Source organism: Bufo bufo, chromosome 4, assembly GCF_905171765.1.
Source record: "Bufo bufo chromosome 4, aBufBuf1.1, whole genome shotgun sequence".
NCBI classification, from domain to species: Eukaryota; Metazoa; Chordata; class Amphibia; order Anura; family Bufonidae; genus Bufo; species Bufo bufo.
Window position 1 is genome coordinate 634,344,305 of NC_053392.1, and position 21,596 is coordinate 634,365,900.

At 55.4% G+C, this 21,596-nt stretch overlaps 1 protein-coding gene across 5 annotated transcripts in view; it reads right to left on the reverse strand.

The window, feature by feature from the left end:
* KLC4 (kinesin light chain 4) overlaps positions 1 to 21,596 on the reverse strand; it is a 68,611-nt gene that overhangs the window by 17,612 nt on the left and 29,403 nt on the right. For 3 of the 5 annotated variants that reach the window (XM_040430883.1, XM_040430887.1, XM_040430885.1), the window contains exons 7-12: positions 21,126 to 21,299; positions 20,681 to 20,780; positions 20,549 to 20,601; positions 20,027 to 20,094; positions 19,844 to 19,952; positions 17,613 to 17,777 (exon numbers count right to left, since the gene is read on the reverse strand). In XM_040430883.1, coding sequence (XP_040286817.1) covers positions 17,613 to 17,777; positions 19,844 to 19,952; positions 20,027 to 20,094; positions 20,549 to 20,601; positions 20,681 to 20,780; positions 21,126 to 21,299 — 669 coding nt within the window. Of the gene's footprint in view, positions 1 to 9,990; positions 10,182 to 17,612; positions 17,778 to 19,843; positions 19,953 to 20,026; positions 20,095 to 20,548; positions 20,602 to 20,680; positions 20,781 to 21,125; positions 21,300 to 21,596 lie in introns of those variants that run through there. The other 2 variants (XM_040430886.1, XM_040430884.1) reach the window with 2 other exon arrangements.

A 21,596-nucleotide genomic window follows, 5' to 3' on the forward strand; every position in this document is an offset into this window, starting at 1 on the left:
CGCCTCCGAGTACTGAGGACAGGTGTCCCCCGCCTCCGAGTACTGAGGACAGGTGTCCCCCGCCTCCGAGTACTGAGGACAGGTGTCCCCCGCCTCCGAGTACTGAGGACAGGTGTCCCCCGCCTCCGAGTACTGAGGACAGGTGTCCCCCGCCCCCGAGTACTGAGGACAGGTGTCCCCCGCCCCCGAGTACTGAGGACAGGTGTCCCCCGCCCCCGAGTACTGAGGACAGGTGTCCCCCGCCTCCGAGTACTGAGGACAGGTGTCCCCCGCCCCCGAGTACTGAGGACAGGTGTCCCCCGCCTCCGAGTACTGAGGACAGGTGTCCCCCGCCTCCGAGTACTGAGGACAGGTGTCCCCCGCCCCCCGAGTACTGAGGACAGGTGTCCCCCGCCCCCCGAGTACTGAGGACAGGTGTCCCCCGCCCCCCGAGTACTGAGGACAGGTGTCCCCCGCCCCCGAGTACTGAGGACAGGTGTCCCCCGCCCCCGCTGTCGAGTACTGAGGACAGGTGTCCCCTGCCCCCGAGAAGGTGTGTCCCAAAGAGCAGAAAGCAGTGTAAAAAGATTACAATGGCGTCTCGAGTCCTGTGATCGCTACAGCCAATTACTGGCCTCTGTACGCAAAACCCCTTCAGGTGATGAGACACTGGTGGTACATGGGTGCGGGTCCCACCTATCTATAGAACGGGACCCCCAAAGGGAGCAGAGAGCAGCTGTGCATGCATGGCCACTCGTTTCGATGAAAGATGCAAACATAGCCGAGCGCTGGCTGCGCAGGGGCGGGCGGTGCGCTCTACATTCCTCTCTATAGGACTTCCCATAGAAATGTATGGAGCGCGCAGGGTGCATGTGCGGAGCGCTCTCTGTCAGACAGGCGAGACCAGCACATATCCGCGCAATGGGCGAGAAAAGTCCCAAATGACAACCCCTTTAAGGGGGTTATCCCACGATCTGTGCAGCGATGCATCAGAAAGCTGGTGTAAAAATCAGTAATAAGTAGCAGGGCGAGTTTCTTGGAGCACTCCCCACTATTTTTTACATCATTTGGAAGGGGGGGGGGGGGGGGTACCTCTCGTGGTACTAAATGACTAATTTGTGGAGTAAATTACACCGACGCTCAGTAGGATAGGATGTGACACTGGATTAAGACTGGGGCAGTCTCAGCCATTATGTCCTGATACAATATGGGATGTGTGGCCCCGAGGCCGCCGGCTCACCTTGTACGTGTATGCAGAAAACTGCACATGAATACGCACTATTAATGGGGTTTGGTGCGTTTTGTTTTTTTTTGGCAGTTTTGGTGCAGATTATCAGCCCCAGTGAAGTCTATGGGGAACGCCCTTTACAGAAGGTGCACGATCGCACTGCACGTGAAAAATACACAAAGGGCACGAGATCCGGCAAATCTCTCTGTATTGTCCTGACAACTTTCCACACAAAAAACTGATGGCAAGACCGGCGGGGGGTCCGCTGCACAGCACCAACCGAGCCAGCACTGTATGACCGGAGGGGGGTCCGCTGCACAGCACCAACCGAGCCAGCACTGTATGACCGGCGGGGGGTCCGCTGCACAGCACCAACCGAGCCAGCACTGTATGACCGGCGGGGGTCCGCTGCACAGCACCAACCGAGCCAGCACTGCATGACCGGCGGGGGGTCCGCTGCACAGCACCAACCGAGCCAGCACTGCATGACCGGCGGGGGGTCCGCTGCACAGCATCTCTCGAGCCAGCACTGTATGACCGGCGGGGGGGTCCGCTGCACAGCATCTCTCGAGCCAGCACTGTATGACCGGCGGGGGACCCGCTGCACAGCATCTCTCGAGCCAGCACTGCATGACCGGCGGGGGGGTCCGCTGCACAGCATCTCTCGAGCCAGCACTGTATGACCGGCGGGGGGGTCCGCTGCACAGCATCTCTCGAGCCAGCACTGTATGACCGGCAGGGGTCCGCTGCACAGCATCTCTCGAGCCAGCACTGTATGACCGGCGGGGGACCTGCTGCACAGCATCTCTCGAGCCAGCACTGTATGACCGGCGTGGGGTCTGCTGCACAGCATCTCTCGAGCCAGCACTGTATGACCGGCGGGGGACCTGCTGCACAGCATCTCTCGAGCCAGCACTGTATGACCGGCGTGGGGTCTGCTGCACAGCATCTCTCGAGCCAGCACTGTATGACCGGCGTGGGGTCTGCTGCACAGCATCTCTTGAGCCAGCACTGTATGACCGGCGGGGGGTCCGCTGCATAGCATCTCTCGAGCCAGCACTGTATGACCGGCGGGGGGTCTGCTGCACAGCATCTCTTGAGCCAGCACTGTCAGTGCTCCAGACAAAAAAAAATGACCAGGAGCCATTGGCTCCTAAACTAAAAAATGTAGGAGCCAAATTAAATTTTAGTCGCCAAATTTAAAATGCATATAATTAAAAAAAAAAGGACTTGGAGGAGATGAGACGCAGGTGACAGTAGAGAGCCAGGTCTACATATAGGAGAATACAGCACCACATGCCTCTCACATCCAGGGACATCTTCTGGGGGGACAAGGTGACTAAAAATGGCGAATTGCGTGGTTTAGAGGTTTTTTTTCTGTTACGGCCTTCACCGAGCGGAAATATTTTTTAATATTTTAATAGCTCACACTTTTTGGGACGTGGCGATATGTAATATGTTTATTCTTTTATGGTTTGTAAATTTTATATGTAAAACTGGGAAGGGGGCCATTTAAACTTTTAGTATTTTGGTGGGTTTTTTTTAAACTTTTTTTATTTAATAACCATTTCTTCCCTTCGGGACTAGAACCTGGATCTTTTCATCCCTTGTGCTATTCACCCTGAGAGATCTCTATTGTGGTGACTAGGACTTCACACTGTCCCTGCTGTCCTGTGCATAGTACACACAGCAGCAGGGAGGTTACCATGGCAGCCAGGGCTTCAGTAGAGTCTGATAGAGATCTATTGTGGTGACTAGGACCTCACACTCTCCCTGCTGTCCTGTGCATAGTACACACTGCAGCAGGGAGCTTACCATGGCAGCCAGGGCTTCAGTAGAGTCTGATAGAGCTCTATTGTGGTGACCAGGACCTCACACTCTCCCTGCTGTCCTGTGCATAGTACACACAGCAGCAGGGAGGTTACCATGGCAGCCAGGGCTTCAGTAGAGTCTGATAGAGATCTATTGTGACCAGGACCTCACACTCTCCCTGCTGTCCTGTGCATAGTACACACAGCAGCAGGGATGTTACCATGGCAGCCGGGGCTTCAGTAGTGTCTGATAGAACTCTATTGTGGTGACCAGGACGTCACACTCTCCCTGCTGTCCTGTGCATAGTACACACAGCAGCAGGGAGGTTACCATGGCAGCCAGGGCTTCAGTAGTGTCTGATAGAGATCTATTGTGGTGACTAGGACCTCACACTCTCCATGCTGTCCTGTGCATAGTACACACAGCAGCAGGGAGCTTACCATGGCAGCCAGGGCTTCAGTAGTGTCTGATAGAGCTCTATCAGGGTGACCAGGACCTCATACTGTCCCTGCTGCCCTGTGCATAGTACACACAGCAGCAGGGATGTTACCATGGCAGCCAGGGCTTCAGTAGTGTCTGATAGAGATCTATTGTGGTGACTAGGACTTCACACTGTCCCTGCTGCCCTGTGCATAGTACACACAGTAGCAGGGATGTTACCATGGCAGCCAGGGCTTCAGTAGTGTCTAATAGAGATCTATCAGGGTGACTAGGACCTCACACTCTCCCTGCTGTCCTGTGCATAGTACACACAGCAGCAGGGATGTTACCATGGCAGCCAGGGCTTCAGTAGTGTCTGATAGAGCTCTATCAGGGTGACCAGGACCTCACACTCTCCCTTCTGCCCTGTGCATAGTACACACAGCAGCAGGGATGTTACCATGGCAGCCAGGGCTTCAGTAGTGTCTGATAGAGCTCTATTGTGGTGACCAGGACCTCACACTCTCCCTGCTGTCCTGTGCATAGTACACACAGCAGCAGGGATGTTACCATGGCAGCCAGGGCTTCAGTAGTGTCTGATAGAGATCTATTGTGGTGACTAGGACTTCACACTGTCCCTGCTGCCCTGTGCATAGTACACACAGTAGCAGGGATGTTACCATGGCAGCCAGGGCTTCAGTAGTGTCTAATAGAGATCTATCAGGGTGACTAGGACCTCACACTCTCCCTGCTGTCCTGTGCATAGTACACACAGCAGCAGGGATGTTACCATGGCAGCCAGGGCTTCAGTAGTGTCTGATAGAGCTCTATCAGGGTGACCAGGACCTCACACTCTCCCTTCTGCCCTGTGCATAGTACACACAGCAGCAGGGAGGTTACCATGGCAGCCAGGGCTTCAGTAGTGTCTGATAGAGATCTATTGTGGTGACTAGGACCTCACACTCTCCCTGCTGTCCTGTGCATAGTACACACAGCAGCAGGGATGTTACCATGGCAGCCGGGGCTTCAGTAGTGTCTGATAGAACTCTATTGTGGTGACTAGGACCTCACACTGTCCCTGCTGCCCTGGGCTCTGTGCACACAGCAGCAGGGAGGTTACCATGGCAGCCAGGGCTTCAGTAGCATCCTGGCTGCCATGGTAACCGATCGGAGCCCCAGAAGTGTAATCTGCCACTGCCCCCAATGGAGGGGATGGGACCCTGTGGCCACCATATAACAATGAGGGGGGGGGGGGGGGGGGGCGGGCTTGTGGCCAGTGATAATGGGTGGGGACGAGGCTTTTAATTAAAGAGGACCTTTCGTGGGTCCAAAGAATATGAACTTAGTAGCAGGCTGCATAGAGCGGCGCCCAGGGATCACCCTGCACTCCGTTCGTCCGCTGTGGCCCCCGGTATTTTCAGCATTCAGAGAGAGGAGGAGGAGACGCCAGAGTCTCTCCGTCTCCATGACAGCAGTGCTGTCCAATCAGAGCGCAGAGCTCAGTCAGGGAGAAAAAAAAAACTCCCTCGCTCTGCGCTGTGATTGGACAGCGCTGCTGTCATGGAGACGGAGAGACACTGGCGTCTCCTCCTCCTTGCTCTGAATGCTGAAAATACCAGGGGCCACAGCGGACGAACGGAGCGGCGCCCAGGAATAATAGTAAGTGCATGGATATCCCTGGGCGCCGCTCTATGCAGCCTGCTACTAAGTTCATATTCTTTGGACCCACAAAAGGTCCTCTAACTCCTTTATACAAGCAGACATCCCAACCTGCAAAAACTCATTTCAGGGAGGTTTTCATTTTTTTTTCTTTCACAAACTTTTTACGACATTTCCCAGACATCTGCAGTATCCGCACACTGTGCTCTATGGTGTGGAGGACGGGGCTCATCACCCTGTATATGATTAGAGGGGTTCTGTCCCCACCTATAAGTCCTGTGAGCTAAACATCTGCTCATGTCCAGGGTAGCATTCTGATTTCTAGGGTGGCCTTATAGAAGCTACTTGTGGCTTTATTCTGCGGAAAAACAGGTTTTACTAACCTGTCAATCATTGAACTAAGGTGCCCAAGCAGGGGAGGTCTGTGGATGCAGGGTGCCTGGCCGCACGCATCACCGTTCTTGCCCAGCGCCGCCTTCTACTCCTCAGCGCCGCCTCTCCCTCCCTCTCCTCCCACTTTGAGATCCCGCGCGTGCGCACAGGCTCAGCCTGATGCGCCGTTGCGGACTGCTGGCATCGGCTTCTTCTTGCACTGTGCGCACGCACCGAGAAGGGGACACTGCTACAGGTTGCTGGAAAGGTTTACTGCGAGTAAACTAGAGATGGGAAGTCCGGATCTTTCACATGAATCGGTTCATTCGCTGAGCTGACAAGAAGCAAGTGAACCGAAGCTTAGGTTGCGCAATGCGCATGCGCGGAGGCTTCCATTCACTCGCTGGCTCGCTGACTCGGCTCTTGCTCTGAGTCAGGAAGTTTATTCTTTAAAACCCTGTAATTATCTACCCCACTGTAGGAAAAAAACAAGCATCCGGGGGGGTGAATTTAACACTGGGGTAAATAATAGAATTAAAATGGAGGGTTAAATGTGTAAATGTATTTCAAAACAATCCATCTCTCTCAATAGTTCTATAGCTACTGAATGAGACAGAAGGAGGGATGCCTTTACCATATAGATCTCCTTGAGAAGCCAATTTGACCCTAAAGGGTTAATTCAACCTGTAATCTAAACTGTGTCTTCTCTTATCTCTCTTCTCTGCCATCAGTGAACCTTTCCGGGATATATTGTCTCACATGGGATATATAACGTCTCACATGCGGGTGTCAGGGAGCCGCTATCTAATAGCGGGAAACTCCCTGAACCTCCAGGAGACTTGAGATCATTGTACAAGTGTCAGCAGCGGTATAACAGACCCGGCATGCGATCTGTGGCAATTAACCCCTCAGATGTGGCACCTGAGGGGTTAATTGCCACGTATCGCATGCCCCGTTATTGAGGCCGGGTCTGTGATACCGCTGCCTATACTTATGTTTTACATTCATTGGTGGCGCAGTGGCGGCAGCTCCTCCCTGCTATCTCCCCATTGGTGGTAGTGGCGGCCGCGTCACAGTGGAGGGGGGAGGGACTCCTTCCTTCTCCACTGTGCTACTGAAGAGAACTTAGGCTGCGCAGGATCCCGGCGGTACAGTCGCAAATGGCGACAAGACTAAAAAGTCTTGTCGCCATCTGCAAATTTTGGTCGCCATCTGGAGCCCTGACTGTATGACATGCGAGGGTCCGCTGCACAGCATCTCTCAAGCCAGCACTGTATGACCGGCGGGGGGGTCCGCTGCACAGCATCTCTCAAGCCAGCACTGTATGACATGCGAGGGTCCGCTGCACAGCATCTCTCAAGCCAGCACTGTATGACCGGCGGGGGGTCCGCTGCACAGCATCTCTTGAGCCAGCACTGTATGACCGGCGGGGGTCCGCTGCACAGCATCTCTCAAGCCAGCACTGTATGACCGGCGGGGGGTCCACTGCACAGCATCTCTTGAGCCAGCACTGTATGACCGGCGGGGGGTCCACTGCACAGCATCTCTTGAGCCAGCACTGTATGACAGACGGGGGTCCGCTGCACAGCATCGCTCGGAGCCAGCACTGTATGACCGGCGGGGGGTCCGCTGCACAGCATCTCTCGAGCCAGCACTGTATGACCGGCGGGGGTCCGCTGCACAGCATCTCTCGAGCCAGCACTGTATGACCGGCGGGGGGTCCACTGCACAGCATCTCTTGAGCCAGCACTGTATGACCGGCGGGGGTCCGCTGCACAGCATCTCTCAAGCCAGCACTGTATGACAGGCGGGGGGGTCCGCTGCACAGCATCTCTCGAGCCAGCACTGTATGACAGACGGGGGGTCCGCTGCACAGCATCGCTCGGAGCCAGCACTGTATGACCGGCGGGGGTCCGCTGCACAGCATCTCTTGAGCCAGCACTGTATGACCGGCGGGGGTCCGCTGCACAGCATCTCTTGAGCCAGCACTGTATGACCGGCGGGGGTCCGCTGCACAGCATCTCTTGAGCCAGCACTGTATGACCGGCGGGGGGTCCGCTGCACAGCACCAACCGAGCCAGCACTGTATGACCGGCGGGGGGTCTGCTGCACAGCATCTCTTGAGCCAGCACTGTATGACCGGCGGGGGGTCCGCTGCACAGCATCTCTTGAGCCAGCACTGTATGACCGGCGGGGGGTCCGCTGCACAGCATCTCACGCATCTTGGTGCATTCCGTTCAGAAGAGTATTTCTCCGGTATTGAGATCCGTCATAGGAGAAACACTAGTGTGAAAGTAGCCTAATCCTGCCTGTAATGATAGCACCTCTGGGTACAGATAAGACAGAATTCACCAGTCTCAAGAGGTGATATAACAGCTTACATACTCCCCATCCCTGCACAATGACCTCAGCACAGGTCACAGAGCATGCCCAGAAAACTTTCCTATGGAAGTCAATGAGGTCCCTCCTGATCATGGTGTCTATGGACCATGGGGCTGCCGCAAAGCAATTTTCTTCATGCTGTTAAGAAAAGCTTAGGCAAGATGACCGTCCCCCATAATCATGTCCAAGATGACCGTCCCAATAGTCATGTCTAAGATGAGCGTCCCCCATAGTCATGTCGACCCCCCCTCAATAATCATGTGTAAAATGTCCGTCCCATAATCATGTCTTAGATGACCGCCCCCATAATCATGTTCAGGAAATAGAAGAAAGAAATCTACAGAGATAAGCAGATCACCATCTGGCGGATTACGTATTTGGTTACACATTCCCTTTAAACCTAAGGACTGGCTGGATTTTTGGGCCGACCATCATTCAATATTTGCCCCTCCTGCTGCTGGCTCATGACCCCATGAAATGACCAAACTGACAACCAGTGCAATTGTCTGATGGAACGCAAGGTAATCTCTCTCATGGGTTTGGAGCGTCACCTGTTTGGGAATCGATTTAACGACCGCACTCAGTGGGTGGTCCGCACGGCAGCTGCATTTCCCTCACGTCTGGTGATTTCATCAAACATGTCACCTGATGGCAGGAGCTCAAGGTCTTCTTCTAGCCCTGACGGATCATATGTGCCTAGTACACGACAAGGAGGCCAGGACACCAGCGCCCGGGGCGCCCTGGAGGCCAGGACACCAGCGCCCGGGGCGCCCTGGAGGCCAGGACACCAGCGCCCGGGGCGCCCTGGAGGCCAGGACACCAGCGCCCGGGGCGCCCTGGAGGCCAGGACACCAGCGCCCGGGACGCCCTGGAGGCCAGGACACCAGCGCCCGGGACGCCCTGGAGGCCAGGACACCAGCGCCCGGGACGCCCTGGAGGCCAGGACACCAGCGCCCGGGACGCCCTGGAGGCCAGGACACCAGCGCCCGGGACGCCCTGGAGGCCAGGACACCAGCGCCCGGGACGCCCTGGAGGCCAGGACACCAGCGCCCGGGACGCCCTGGAGGCCAGGACACCAGCGCCCGGGACGCCCTGGAGGCCAGGACACCAGCGCCCGGGACGCCCTGGAGGCCAGGACACCAGCGCCCGGGACGCCCTGGAGGCCAGGACACCAGCGCACGGGACGCCCTGGAGGCCAGGACACCAGCGCACGGGACGCCTTGGAGGCCAGGACACCAGCGCACGGGACGCCCTGGAGGCCAGGACACCAGCGCACGGGACGCCCTGGAGGCAGGCTTTTTCATCGAAAATATTGGCTATGATTAAAGCAGCTTACAGGTGAGAAGCGGCACACACCGCTAAATACACGGGTGAGAAGCGGCACACACCGCTACATACACGGGTGAGAAGCGGCACACACCGCTACATACACGGGTGAGAAGCGGCACACACCGCTACATACACGGGTGAGAAGCGGCACACACCGCTACATACACGGGTGAGAAGCGGCACACACCGCTACATACACGGGTGAGAAGCGGCACACACCGCTACATACACGGGTGAGAAGCGGCACACACCGCTACATACACGGGTGAGAAGCGGCACACACCGCTACATGAGTTGCGTTCCTCCAATCACAGAAAGCGTCTGAGGAAACATCGAGAGGCGATGGTGGAAGACTGTTTAATGGCACTTGGGTAACACTGAGCAGAGAACACGGTGCCCGACGCCCCAGGTACAGCGGGAACCGCCTAGAGGCCCAAAACACCCTCAACTCCCAGTGTAAAAGCCCCATTCACAGGGAGCGGTGATGGAGGATCCTGGGGGAGGGCACGCCCCCGGACATTACACCAGGTGTCGGGGAGCTGTGATGGAGAGGATCCTGGGGGAGGGCACGCCCCCGGACATTACACCAGGTGTTGGGGAGCTGTGATGGAGAGGATCCTGGGGGAGGGCACGCCCGGACATTACACCAGGTGTCGGAGAGGATCCTGGGGGAGGGCACGCCCGGACATTACACCAGGTGTCGGAGAGAATCCTGGGGGAGGGCACGCCCGGACATTACACCAGGTGTCGGAGAGGATCCTGGGGGAGGGCACGCCCGGACATTACACCAGGTGTCGGAGAGGATCCTGGGGGAGGGCACGCCCGGACATTACACAGGGTAAAGCCTTGCAGCAGTCACAATGGTAATAACACTTCGGGGAGATGGCATCTGGCAGTGAGGTGGGAGGTTTGTGGACAGAGCCGGGTTCTGTCCTCTTGGCATATGACTGCGGCCATCTGCTGGGGGTGGACAAGGGTGGACATGGTCCCACAATTACGCCTAAAAAGTACAAAAATGAGAAAACAAAAGAGAAGTTCTTACAGGATCTGTGCTGGATGACACCCACCCGGGGGAGAGGACGGGGCTGGGGATGCTGCAGATATACAATGTCTTGCCCGTTTTGCTGTATGACAATCCAGGATTTTAATACTGAAGGCCTCACGTCAGAGCGGACCATCGCCATCCGACACCCTCCATGCCCACCCAATGCTGGAAACCATTCACTTCAATGGGGGCGGCGCTGCAGTAAGTCCGGCACCACCATGGAACTGATGGGGTGGGTGCAGGATGTCCGAGGAGAGGCCAACACTAAAATCCTCCAACACCCGTGGAAATGGATTCCACCACGTTCCGCTATCCCCGACCACGGAAGGTGCAAAGTATTCTGACTGAAGTTCAGATTTTTTTGCCTTAATTCTAGTTTTTGTCAATGTGCGTAAGTATTCACACCCTGTAAGGCCTCTTGCACACGAACGTGTGCGCCCGGTGACAGTGCTGCGGGCCACAATGCACAAACACCCACCGTGTGGCAGCAGCGGCGGATCGCAGAATCATTCACTTTAATGGGTCAGTGATCGCCCGTTCTGCAAAAAGATAGGACATGTTCTGACTTTTTACGGAACAGACGTACAGGACGGAATCCCACGGAAGCACTTGGTAGCGCTGCTGTAGGATTCCGCTCCATGCTTCTGTTCGGCACCTCCGGATTTGCAGACCCATTCAAGTGAATGGGTCCACATCCGTGATGCGGAACGCCCACGGAACTGCGCCCGTGTATTGCGGATCCACAAATGCGGTCTGCAATATGGCCACGGAGCGCACACATTGGTGTGAAAGAGGCCTAGGTCAGTACTTTGTGGACCCCTTTTGCTGGTCTCTCCGCGTACATCTTTATATCCGCAAATCCAGCCCCCGGGATCCGTGCCCGTCCTGGTAGAGGTCGTGTGCAGCTTCTCCATTGGATTGAGGTCCCAGACATTACACCCTCCAGCGCAGCTCCAGGGTCATGGTCCTCCTGGAGGTGAACCTCCCCTCACATCTCTGAGGGAATGGGGAGCGATACAATCCCAACCTTCCCCATGTATTTGGTGTCGTCTGCGGAGGGTACGGCTTATAGCGTCCTATGGACGGATCCTTCCATCTCCTCTGTGGAGGGTACGGCTTATAGCGTCCTATGGACGGATCCTTCCATCTCCTCTGTGGGGGGTACGGCTTATAGCGTCCTATGGACGGATCCTTCCATCTCCTCTGTGGGGGGTACGGCTTATAGCGTCCTATGGACGGATCCTTCCATCTCCTCTGTGGGGGGTACGGCTTATAGCGTCCTATGGACGGATCCTTCCATCTCCTCTGTAGGGGGTACGGCTTATAGCGTCCTATGGACAGATACTTCCATCTCCTCTGCGGAGGGTACGGCTTATAGCGTCCTATGGACGGATCCTTCCATCTCCTCTGCGGGGGGTACGGCTTATAGCGTCCTATGGACAGATACTTCCATCTCCTCTGCGGAGGGTACGGCTTATAGCGTCCTATGAACGGATCCTTCCATCTCCTCTGTGGGGGGTACGGCTTATAGCATCCTATGGACGGATCCTTCCATCTCCTCTGTGGGGGGTACGGCTTATAGCGTCCTATGGACGGATCCTTCCATCTCCTCTGTGGGGGGTACGGCTTATAGCGTCCTATGGACGGATCCTTCCATCTCCTCTGGGGGGGGTACGGCTTATAGCGTCCTATGGACAGATACTTCCATCTCCTCTGCGGAGGGTACGGCTTATAGCGTCCTATGGACGGATCCTTCCATCTCCTCTGCGGGGGGTACGGCTTATAGCGTCCTATGGACAGATACTTCCATCTCCTCTGCGGAGGGTACGGCTTATAGCGTCCTATGAACGGATCCTTCCATCTCCTCTGTGGGGGGTACGGCTTATAGCGTCCTATGGACGGATCCTTCCATCTCCTCTGTGGAGGTTACGGCTTATAGTGTCCTATGGACGGATCCTTCCATCTCCTCTGTGGAGGGTACGGCTTATAGCGTCCTATGGACGGATCCTTCCATCTCCTCTGTAGGGGGTACGGCTTATAGCGTCCTATGGACAGATACTTCCATCTCCTCTGCGGAGGGTACGGCTTATAGCGTCCTATGGACGGATCCTTCCATCTCCTCTGCGGAGGGTACGGCTTATAGCGTCTTATGGACGGATCCTTCCATCTCCTCTGTGGGGGGGTACGGCTTATAGTGTCCTATGGACGGATCCTTCCATCTCCTCTGCGGAGGGTACGGCTTATAGCGTCCTATGGACGGATCCTTCCATCTCCTCTGGGGGGGGTACGGCTTATAGCGTCCTATGGACGGATCCTTCCATCTCCTCTGTGGAGGGTACGGCTTATAGCGTCCTATGGACGGATCCTTCCATCTCCTCTGTGGAGGGTACGGCTTATAGCGTCCTATGGACGGATCCTTCCATCTCCTCTGCGGAGGGTACGGCTTATAGCGTCCTATGGACGGATCCTTCCATCTCCTCTGTGGTGGGGTACGGCTTATAGCGTCCTATGGACGGATCCTTCCATCTCCTCTGTGGGGGGTACGGCTTATAGCGTCCTATGGACGGATCCTTCCATCTCCTCTGTGGAGGGTACGGCTTATAGCGTCCTATGGACGGATCCTTCCATCTCCTCTGTGGGGGGTACGGCTTATAGTGTCCTATGGACGGATCCTTCCATCTGCTCTGTGGAGGGTACGGCTTATAGCGTCCTATGGACGGATCCTTCCATCTCCTCTGTGGAGGGTACGGCTTATAGCGTCCTATGGACAGATCCTTCCATCTCCTCTGGGGGGGGTACGGCTTATAGCGTCCTATGGACGGATCCTTCCATCTCCTCTGGGGGGGGTACGGCTTATAGCGTCCTATGGACGGATCCTTCCATCTCCTCTGCGGAGGGTACGGCTTATAGCATCCTATGGACGGATCCTTCCATCTCCTCTGTGGAGGGTACGGCTTATAGCGTCCTATGGACGGATCCTTCCATCTCCTCTGTGGGGGGTACGGCTTATAGCGTCCTATGGACGGATCCTTCCATCTACTCTGTGGGGGGTACGGCTTATAGCGTCCTATGGACAGATCCTTCCATCTCCTCTGGGGGGGGTACGGCTTATAGCGTCCTATGGACGGATCCTTCCATCTCCTCTGCGGAGGGTACGGCTTATAGCATCCTATGGACGGATCCTTCCATCTCCTCTGTGGAGGGTACGGCTTATAGCGTCCTAGGGACGGATCCATCTCCTCTGTGGGGGGGTACGGCTTACAGCGTCCTATGGACAGTTCCCTCCATCTTAGAGCTCCCTCAGGTTCTCAGTGTCCTCCTTTTTCGGTCTGAGGTTTTGGCAGCCCCTTCTCTGGGGACCTTTTATAAGGCCATTGGTTGGACCAGACCTCATTCAGGGGTTGATGGCACAGGGGGTGAATACATATGCAATCACAACAGCTCAGGTTTTATCTTTTTCGCTCCATCACATCTACATTAAAATCCCTTTCCAGGTTGTAATGCAACAAAACAAGGCAATGTAGATGATGAGAGAATTACTACAACCATGGTGGAAAGATCATCCTGAAATCTAAGACCGCACCTCATGAGGGCCACGGATGGGTCATGCAGCTCAGGGATGAGGGGCCCCATGTTCCCACCAGGAGGTTCGGCATTCTACAATCAATCCTTTGGGTGAGAAATCTAGAAATGGTCTTGGTTTAGTGAACAGAACAGAGATAGAAGGTGAAAGACCCCAAAACACGGAGCAGCTGGAAGCACAATCCACCATCAGGATTTTAGGAGAGAGGGGGACATCTGTAGGGGGATAGCTATCTCCTGGGGAGAGGGACATGAGGATCCCGGACAATGGCAGATAATGGTCAGTAGAAACACAAGCTACAAACAGGTCATCTAATAAGGGGGAAGCAGGTGTGCAACTGGGGGGGGAGAAAGGGGTTAAAGCACAAAAACATGACTAGTCACATTGGTGGGGCAAACATGACAAGTCAGGGTTTGGGGCAAACGTGGGAGTCAGGTGGGGAATGTGTGGAAGCTTGGAGCCGAGGGATAGAGGAAGAGTTATACGTCTGGGTTGCAGGGAGTGGAGGCACAAGACGGAGGGTTACCAGGAGGAGGCAGAACATGAAGGGGTCAGAAGAGGTTAGGTGTCTCCAAACCTACAACGTGTTGATTACCGTTTACAGACTGTGTACGCGTCACCACCAGCATCAGACATCCATACAGTGGACACACAGCCACAGACCTGCGAGAAACCATGCCTATATATTCCATAGCTTTCAGGAGCATGTTCTAAAAAGGACCACCCGACCTAACCCACCATCAGCTGCCTCCCCACAAATGATTCCTTCCTCTAGTGCTCTGCAAACCCTACACAACTCCTGCCCTCCTACGTGATGCCAAGTGGTATCCAGACTACGAGCATCTCCTGATCAAACCTTACACAAGATGCCGTCAAGTCACCACACAAGCTGTGGGCTATTGTGGCAATAGCCTACGCAGCCAACCCTCGACCCCGGGCACCCTACGCAGCCAACCCTCGACCCCGGGCACCCTACGCAGCCAACCCTCGACCCCGGGCACCCTACGCAGCCAACCCTCGACCCCGGGCACCCTACGCAGCCAACCCTCGACCCCGGGCACCCTACGCAGCCAACCCTCGACCCCGGGCACCCTACGCAGCCAACCCTCGACCCCAGGCACCCTACGCAGCCAACCCTCGACCCCAGGCACCCTACGCAGCCAACCCTCGACCCCAGGCACCCTACACAGCCAACCCTCGACCCCAGGCACCCTACACAGCCAACCCTCGACCCCAGGCACCCTACACAGCCAACCCTCGACCCCAGGCACCCTACACAGCCAAACCTCGACCCCAGGCACCCTACACAGCCAACCCTCGACCCCAGGCACCCTACACAGCCAACCCTCGACCCCAGGCACCCTACACAGCCAACCCTCGACCCCAGGCACCCTACACAGCCAACCCTCGACCCCAGGCACCCTACACAGCCAACCCTCGACCCCAGGCACCCTACACAGCCAACCCTCGACCCCAGGCACCCTACACAGCCAACCCTCGACCCCAGGCACCCTACACAGCCAACCCTCGACCCCAGGCACCCTACACAGCCAACCCTCGACCCCAGGCACCCTACACAGCCAACCCTCGACCCCAGGCACCCTACACAGCCAACCCTCGACCCCAGGCACCCTACACAGCCAACCCTCGACCCCAGGCACCCTACACAGCCAACCCTCGACCCCAGGCACCCTACACAGCCAACCCTCGACCCCAGGCACCCTACACAGCCAACCCTCGACCCCAGGCACCCTACACAGCCAACCCTCGACCCCAGGCACCCTACACAGCCAACCCTCGACCCCAGGCACCCTACACAGCCAACCCTCGACCCCAGGCACCCTACACAGCCAACCCTCGACCCCAGGCACCCTACACAGCCAACCCTCGACCCCAGGCACCCTACACAGCCAACCCTCGACCCCAGGCACCCTACACAGCCAATCCAACCAACCAAATGCACAGCCAGTTGTCCATATACAGAACTCAACACTTTATGAACCTATCTGTAAACAAATCAGTTGCTAAGCATAAGAGGTTCTGTAGACGACATCCCGGACGAGCCCCAAGTTAGTCACTGGGCCCAAGCTTCTACTAACTGTAGAAGACATTCCAGACGAGCCCCCAAGTTATTCTCTGGGCCCACGATTCTACTAATGGTAGAAGACATCCTGTACGCGCCCCCAGTCAACCATGGAACCCAGGATGATATAATCTGTAGAAGATATCTTGTACACGCCCCCAATTAAGCCACAGAGCCCAAGATGATGTAATCTGTAGAAGACATCCCGGACAAGTCCCAAGCAGCTAATGAACCCAAGATTATATTATCTGTAGAAGAGATCCTGGTTGAGACCCTAAGACAGTCTGACTGACTACAAGAATAGGTCATCTGTAGACAACATTCCATATGAGCCTCCAAACCAGTCGTTGAGCTAAAGATCTGGTCGAGTTCTCAAGTAGGCCAACATGTCCAAAACTGTGCCATCTGTAGAAGACAACCAGGACAATAGCTGATGTGGTCATTTATGACCACATATACACCACTTTTTGGCGTATATTTGTCACAGATTTTGTCGCAAAGGTGAATTGCAGCTAAATCTGTGACTTCTTCCCCTTCCATGCCTCGCCAACCACATCTAAAGAAAGGGGGCATGGTGTGGGAAGGGAAGAGGCCGGGCGGAAGCTCAGTCCCCTTTATTATTTTCCACAACAGTTTTAAGTGTAGAAAATTATCTAAATGTATGCCAGCAAGAGAGCCGGCGTAGATTTGAGGCTGTTGTACGCCGGTGGGGGATGCGCCTACATCGCGTACTGGCCGGCGCTTCTACATAACTTAGGTGCATCAAGTGCCAGCGCTGGGGGATTAAGACCGCTGTCTAAAACGCCGGTCTTAATAAATGACCCCAGTAATATGTGCGGCGTGTGAATGGATTACTTAGCTTCCAACGCCCACCAGGACTTCGTTGTTCAGTTCTTTTAAGCCATGTTAACGAGATTATTTAAAATTCCTTTTCCAGAACAGAGAATAATGTAGACACATCAGCGTTACAGCCACAACCTTCTCCTGCAGGGTTGGCGAGGCCCTTCATATCATGCTGATACTCATGACTAACATTCCTCCTACTTTACAGAAGACCACCACCAGAAAGTTCTGCTCATCTCCAAACCTGATATCGCACTTTCAGACAACATCCACCAGACAAGGCCCTCTCGCTCTCAAGCCTGGACTCTCACACACAGGTACACATAATGAACAGATTAAATACACAATGCGCAGACTGGAATCAGCAGCTATGAAGGGTGGGTGACATGCAGGAGAAGTTATGGGGCGAGGGATGGGCCCACAAGATAGATGCATGCAGTCAAAAGGCGGTGACCACCAGCTGCCATGATGGAAAGAGTGGAGAATCACTGAAACTAATGTGGTCACCAAGAGAGGACTGTATAATCTCAGCTAAGATTGGTCTGACCATACGATCGGACCACGAGCACCCAACTGCCCCCTACCAGGAGGAACACTCTCACACTACAGGGAGCTGTAGGAACTATGAACGTGGGATGGACTTTAGCTGCATTCTGTGCACTTACACGCCAGCTCTCACACGGAGGATGCTCTTGGCATGGGCATGCTTTACTTGGCCTCTCCCAACTTTGACAATTTTTATTTCTCAATCTTTGTTAGGTTTTAAGGAGGAGCAGCCTCTCACAGCGGGGATGTACTGTCCTGAGATGGGGCAGAGGGGCTCCCTTCTTTACGATTACAGTGCTCCTGAAAGTCATGATGGCGGATGTGTACTTACCCCACTCCACTCCACACTGCCCATACTCACTTCTTCTGTGCCCTCTGTGCCACTCTCATATTTCACACTACTCCGGGCACTGTCCCGTCCTTTCTTCCTCTGCTCCAGGGTCTCGCCATCTTTAAGGAGCTGGGCAACTTTTGTCTGGTTGACAGGATCCAGTCCCTGAAACAATTAATGGACAGAGGGCTCAGTCCAGTGCAGCGGGGCTGTATACCTCCGCATAGATGAATACTGGGCAGAGGGCTCAGTCCAGTGCAGCGGGGCTGTATACCTCCGCATAGATGAATACTGGGCAGAGGGCTCAGTCCAGTGCAGCGGGGCTGTATACCTCCGCATAGATGAATACTGGGCAGAGGGCTCAGTCCAGTGCAGCGGGGCTGTATACCTCCGCATAGATGAATACTGGGCAGAGGGCTCAGTCCAGTGCAGCGGGGCTGTATACCTCCGCATAGATGAATACTGGGCAGAGGGCTCAGTCCAGTGCAGCGGGGCTGTATACCTCCGCAGAGATGAATACTGGGCAGAGGGCTCAGTCCAGTGCAGCGGGGCTGTATACCTCCGCATAGATGAATACTGGGCAGAGGGCTCAGTCCAGTGCAGCGGGGCTGTATACCTCCACATAGATGAATACTGGGCAGAGGGCTCAGTCCAGTGCAGCGGGGCTGTATACCTCCGCATAGATGAATACTGGGCAGAGGTCTCAGTCCAGTGCAGCGGGGCTGTATACCTCCGCATATATAAATACAGAGCAGAGGGCTCAGTCCAGTGCAGCGGGGCTGTATACCTCCACACAGATGAATACAGGGCAGAGGGCTCAGTCCAGTGCAGCGGGGCTGTATACCTCCGCACAGATTAATACAGGGCAGAGGGCTCAGTCCAGTGCAGCGGGGCTGTATACCTCCGCATAGATGAATACTGGGCAGAGGGCTCAGTCCAGTGCAGCGGGGCTGTATACCTCCACATAGATGAATACTGGGCAGAGGGCTCAGTCCAGTGCAGCGGGGCTGTATACCTCCACACAGATGAATACAGGGCAGAGGGCTCAGTCCAGTGCAGCGGGGCTGTATACCTCCGCATAGATGAATACAGGGCAGAGGGCTAAGTACTGTGCAGCGGGGCTGTATACCTCCGCATAGATGAATACTGGGCAGAGGGCTCAGTCCAGTGCAGCGGGGCTGTATACCTCCACATAGATGAATACAGGGCAGAGGGCTCAGTCCAGTGCAGCGGGGCTGTATACCTCCGCATAGATGAATACTGGGCAGAGGGCTCAGTCCAGTGCAGCGGGGCTGTATACCTCCGCATAGATGAATACAGAGCAGAGGGCTCAGTCCAGTGCAGTGGGGCTGTATACCTCCGCACAGATGAATACAGGGCAGAGGGCTCAGTCCAGTGCAGTGGGGCTGTATACCTCCACATAGATGAATACAGAGCAGAGGGCTCAGTCCAGTGCAGCGGGGCTGTATACCTCCGCATAGATGAATACTGGGCAGAGGGCTCAGTCCAGTGCAGCGGGGCTGTATACCTCCGCATATATAAATACAGAGCAGAGGGCTCAGTCCAGTGCAGCGGGGCTGTATACCTCCGCACAGATGAATACAGGGCAGAGGGCTCAGTCCAGTGCAGTGGGGCTGTATACCTCCACATAGATGAATACAGAGCAGAGGGCTCAGTCCAGTGCAGCGGGGCTGTATACCTCCGCATAGATGAATACTGGGCAGAGGGCTCAGTCCAGTGCAGCGGGGCTGTATACCTCCACATAGATGAATACAGGGCAGAGGGCTCAGTCCAGTGCAGTGGGGCTGTATACCTCCGCATAGATGAATACAGAGCAGAGGGCTCAGTCCAGTGCAGCGGGGCTGTATACCTCCGCATAGATGAATACAGGGCAGAGGGCTCAGTCCAGTGCAGCGGGGCTGTATACCTCCGCATAGATGAATACAGGGCAGAGGGCTCAGTCCAGTGCAGCGGGGCTGTATACCTCCACATAGATGAATACAGGGCAGAGGGCTCAGTCCAGTGCAGCGGGGCTGTATACCTCCACATAGATGAATACAGGGCAGAGGGCTCAGTCCAGTGCAGCGGGGCTGTATACCTCTGCATAGATGAATACAGAGCAGAGGGCTCAGTCCAGTGCAGTGGGGCTGTATACCTCCGCATAGATGAATACAGGGCAGAGGGCTCAGTCCAGTGCAGTGGGGCTGTATACCTCCACATGTAGACCTCACCTGTTTACGGGAGCGTACGGCGCACTCCTCCAGAGTCTCGGCAGCCTCCAATTTGCCCTGTCGTCGGTACAAGGCGCCCAGGTTTCGGAGCGTGGTGTTCACTGTGGGACTTTATGTAGAAGAGACAATTAGAGAAAAGCGGAAGGGAAACCCCCAGAAGACACTGGTAAGAAGAAGACTAACCTGTTCACCCGACAGGCCTTGTACCAGCCCCCATACTCCGAGTACGGGGTCCCATCATTGTTAGGAGTCTGCAGGGAGGGAATGAGATTAATAGAGAGGACAACAATCAGCAGATACGATAGAGGACGAGACGGCTGGAACGACGCTCCTACAGACTAATGTACAACCACCTGCTGTATGACCCTCCCCATTGTATCCAGCGCCCCCACCCCCCCGGATCCAGGCTCAGGAGGTACAGCTTATCCCTCACTTACCTCAGTGAAGGCTTAAAAGGTACAGCCCAACAGCCCCCCCCCCCCCAGTAAAAGAGGAGAGGTCCAGCTCACCACAATCCAGGTTTACAGGCATAACCCACATTACATTACCCTGCCAGTCCCCGCCCAGAAGTATAGCCGCCCCCTCCCCTCCCCACCCCCCCCCCCCCGTCCAGAGGTATAGCCGCCCCCTCCCCCCCGTCCAGAGGTATAGCCGCCCCATCCCCTCCACACCGCCATGTACAGAGAAGAGGCTGCAGACCCGCACCTTGCTCATCTCCTCCCGCTCCTCAGCATGCATCCAGATGGGCTTGTGGTCATCTACAAGACAGAAAATGCACAATAATGAAATCTAGACCAAGAGGCGTCCAGAATGTCAGCTCTTGTGCCCAGAACTCACCATCCACGGAGCCAAACTCCTTGACGTGGGCCTGAGTCAGGATGTCCTTGTACAGCTGCTCTGCTGCTTTATACTTTGCTTGCTTCAGGTAACACGAGGCCTGAAGAAGAGAGGCGACCGCATCAGACACAGGATCCACCATCAGCCACAGGCCCCACGCCTCCCCAATACCTCACTAGTCACAGAGCCCCCCCGATATACAGCCCAACCTCAGCCACAGCGCCCCACGCCTCCCCAATACCTCACTAGTCACAGAGCCCCCCCGATATACAGCCCAACCTCAGCCATAGAGCCCCACGTCTCCCCAATACCTCACTAGTCAGAGCCCCCTGCCCCCCCGATACACAGCCCAACCTCAGCCATAGAGCTCCACGTCTCCCTCATACTGTTTATACACAGCCATACACATCAATAGCAGGCACAGAACTACAAGCCTCCTCCATACCAGATTATTCTTGGTTTTGGCAACATTTGGATCGTCAGGTCCTAGCCGGGCTTGGTAGATCTCCAGTGCACGGCAGTAGTAGTATTCTACCTCATCGTATTTCCCCTGGTTCTGACACAGCAGCGCCAAGTTATTCAGCTGTTTTGCAACATCAGGATGATCCTTCCCGAGAACCTGAGCACAAAGATCAGAGAAGGATCATGAGAAGGAAGAGATGAGGTAGAGAGGTGGTAGGAGACATGGAGGAGGAGATGAGGTAGACAGCTGGTAGGAGACATGGAGGAGGAGATGAGGTAGACAGCTGGTAGGAGACATGGAGGAGGAGATGGGGTAGACAGCTGGTAGGAGACATGGAGGAGGAGATGGGGTAGACAGCTGGTAGGAGACATGGAGGAGGAGATGAGGTAGACAGCTGGTAGGAGACATGGAGGAGGAGATGGGGTAGACAGCTGGTAGGAGACATGGAGGAGG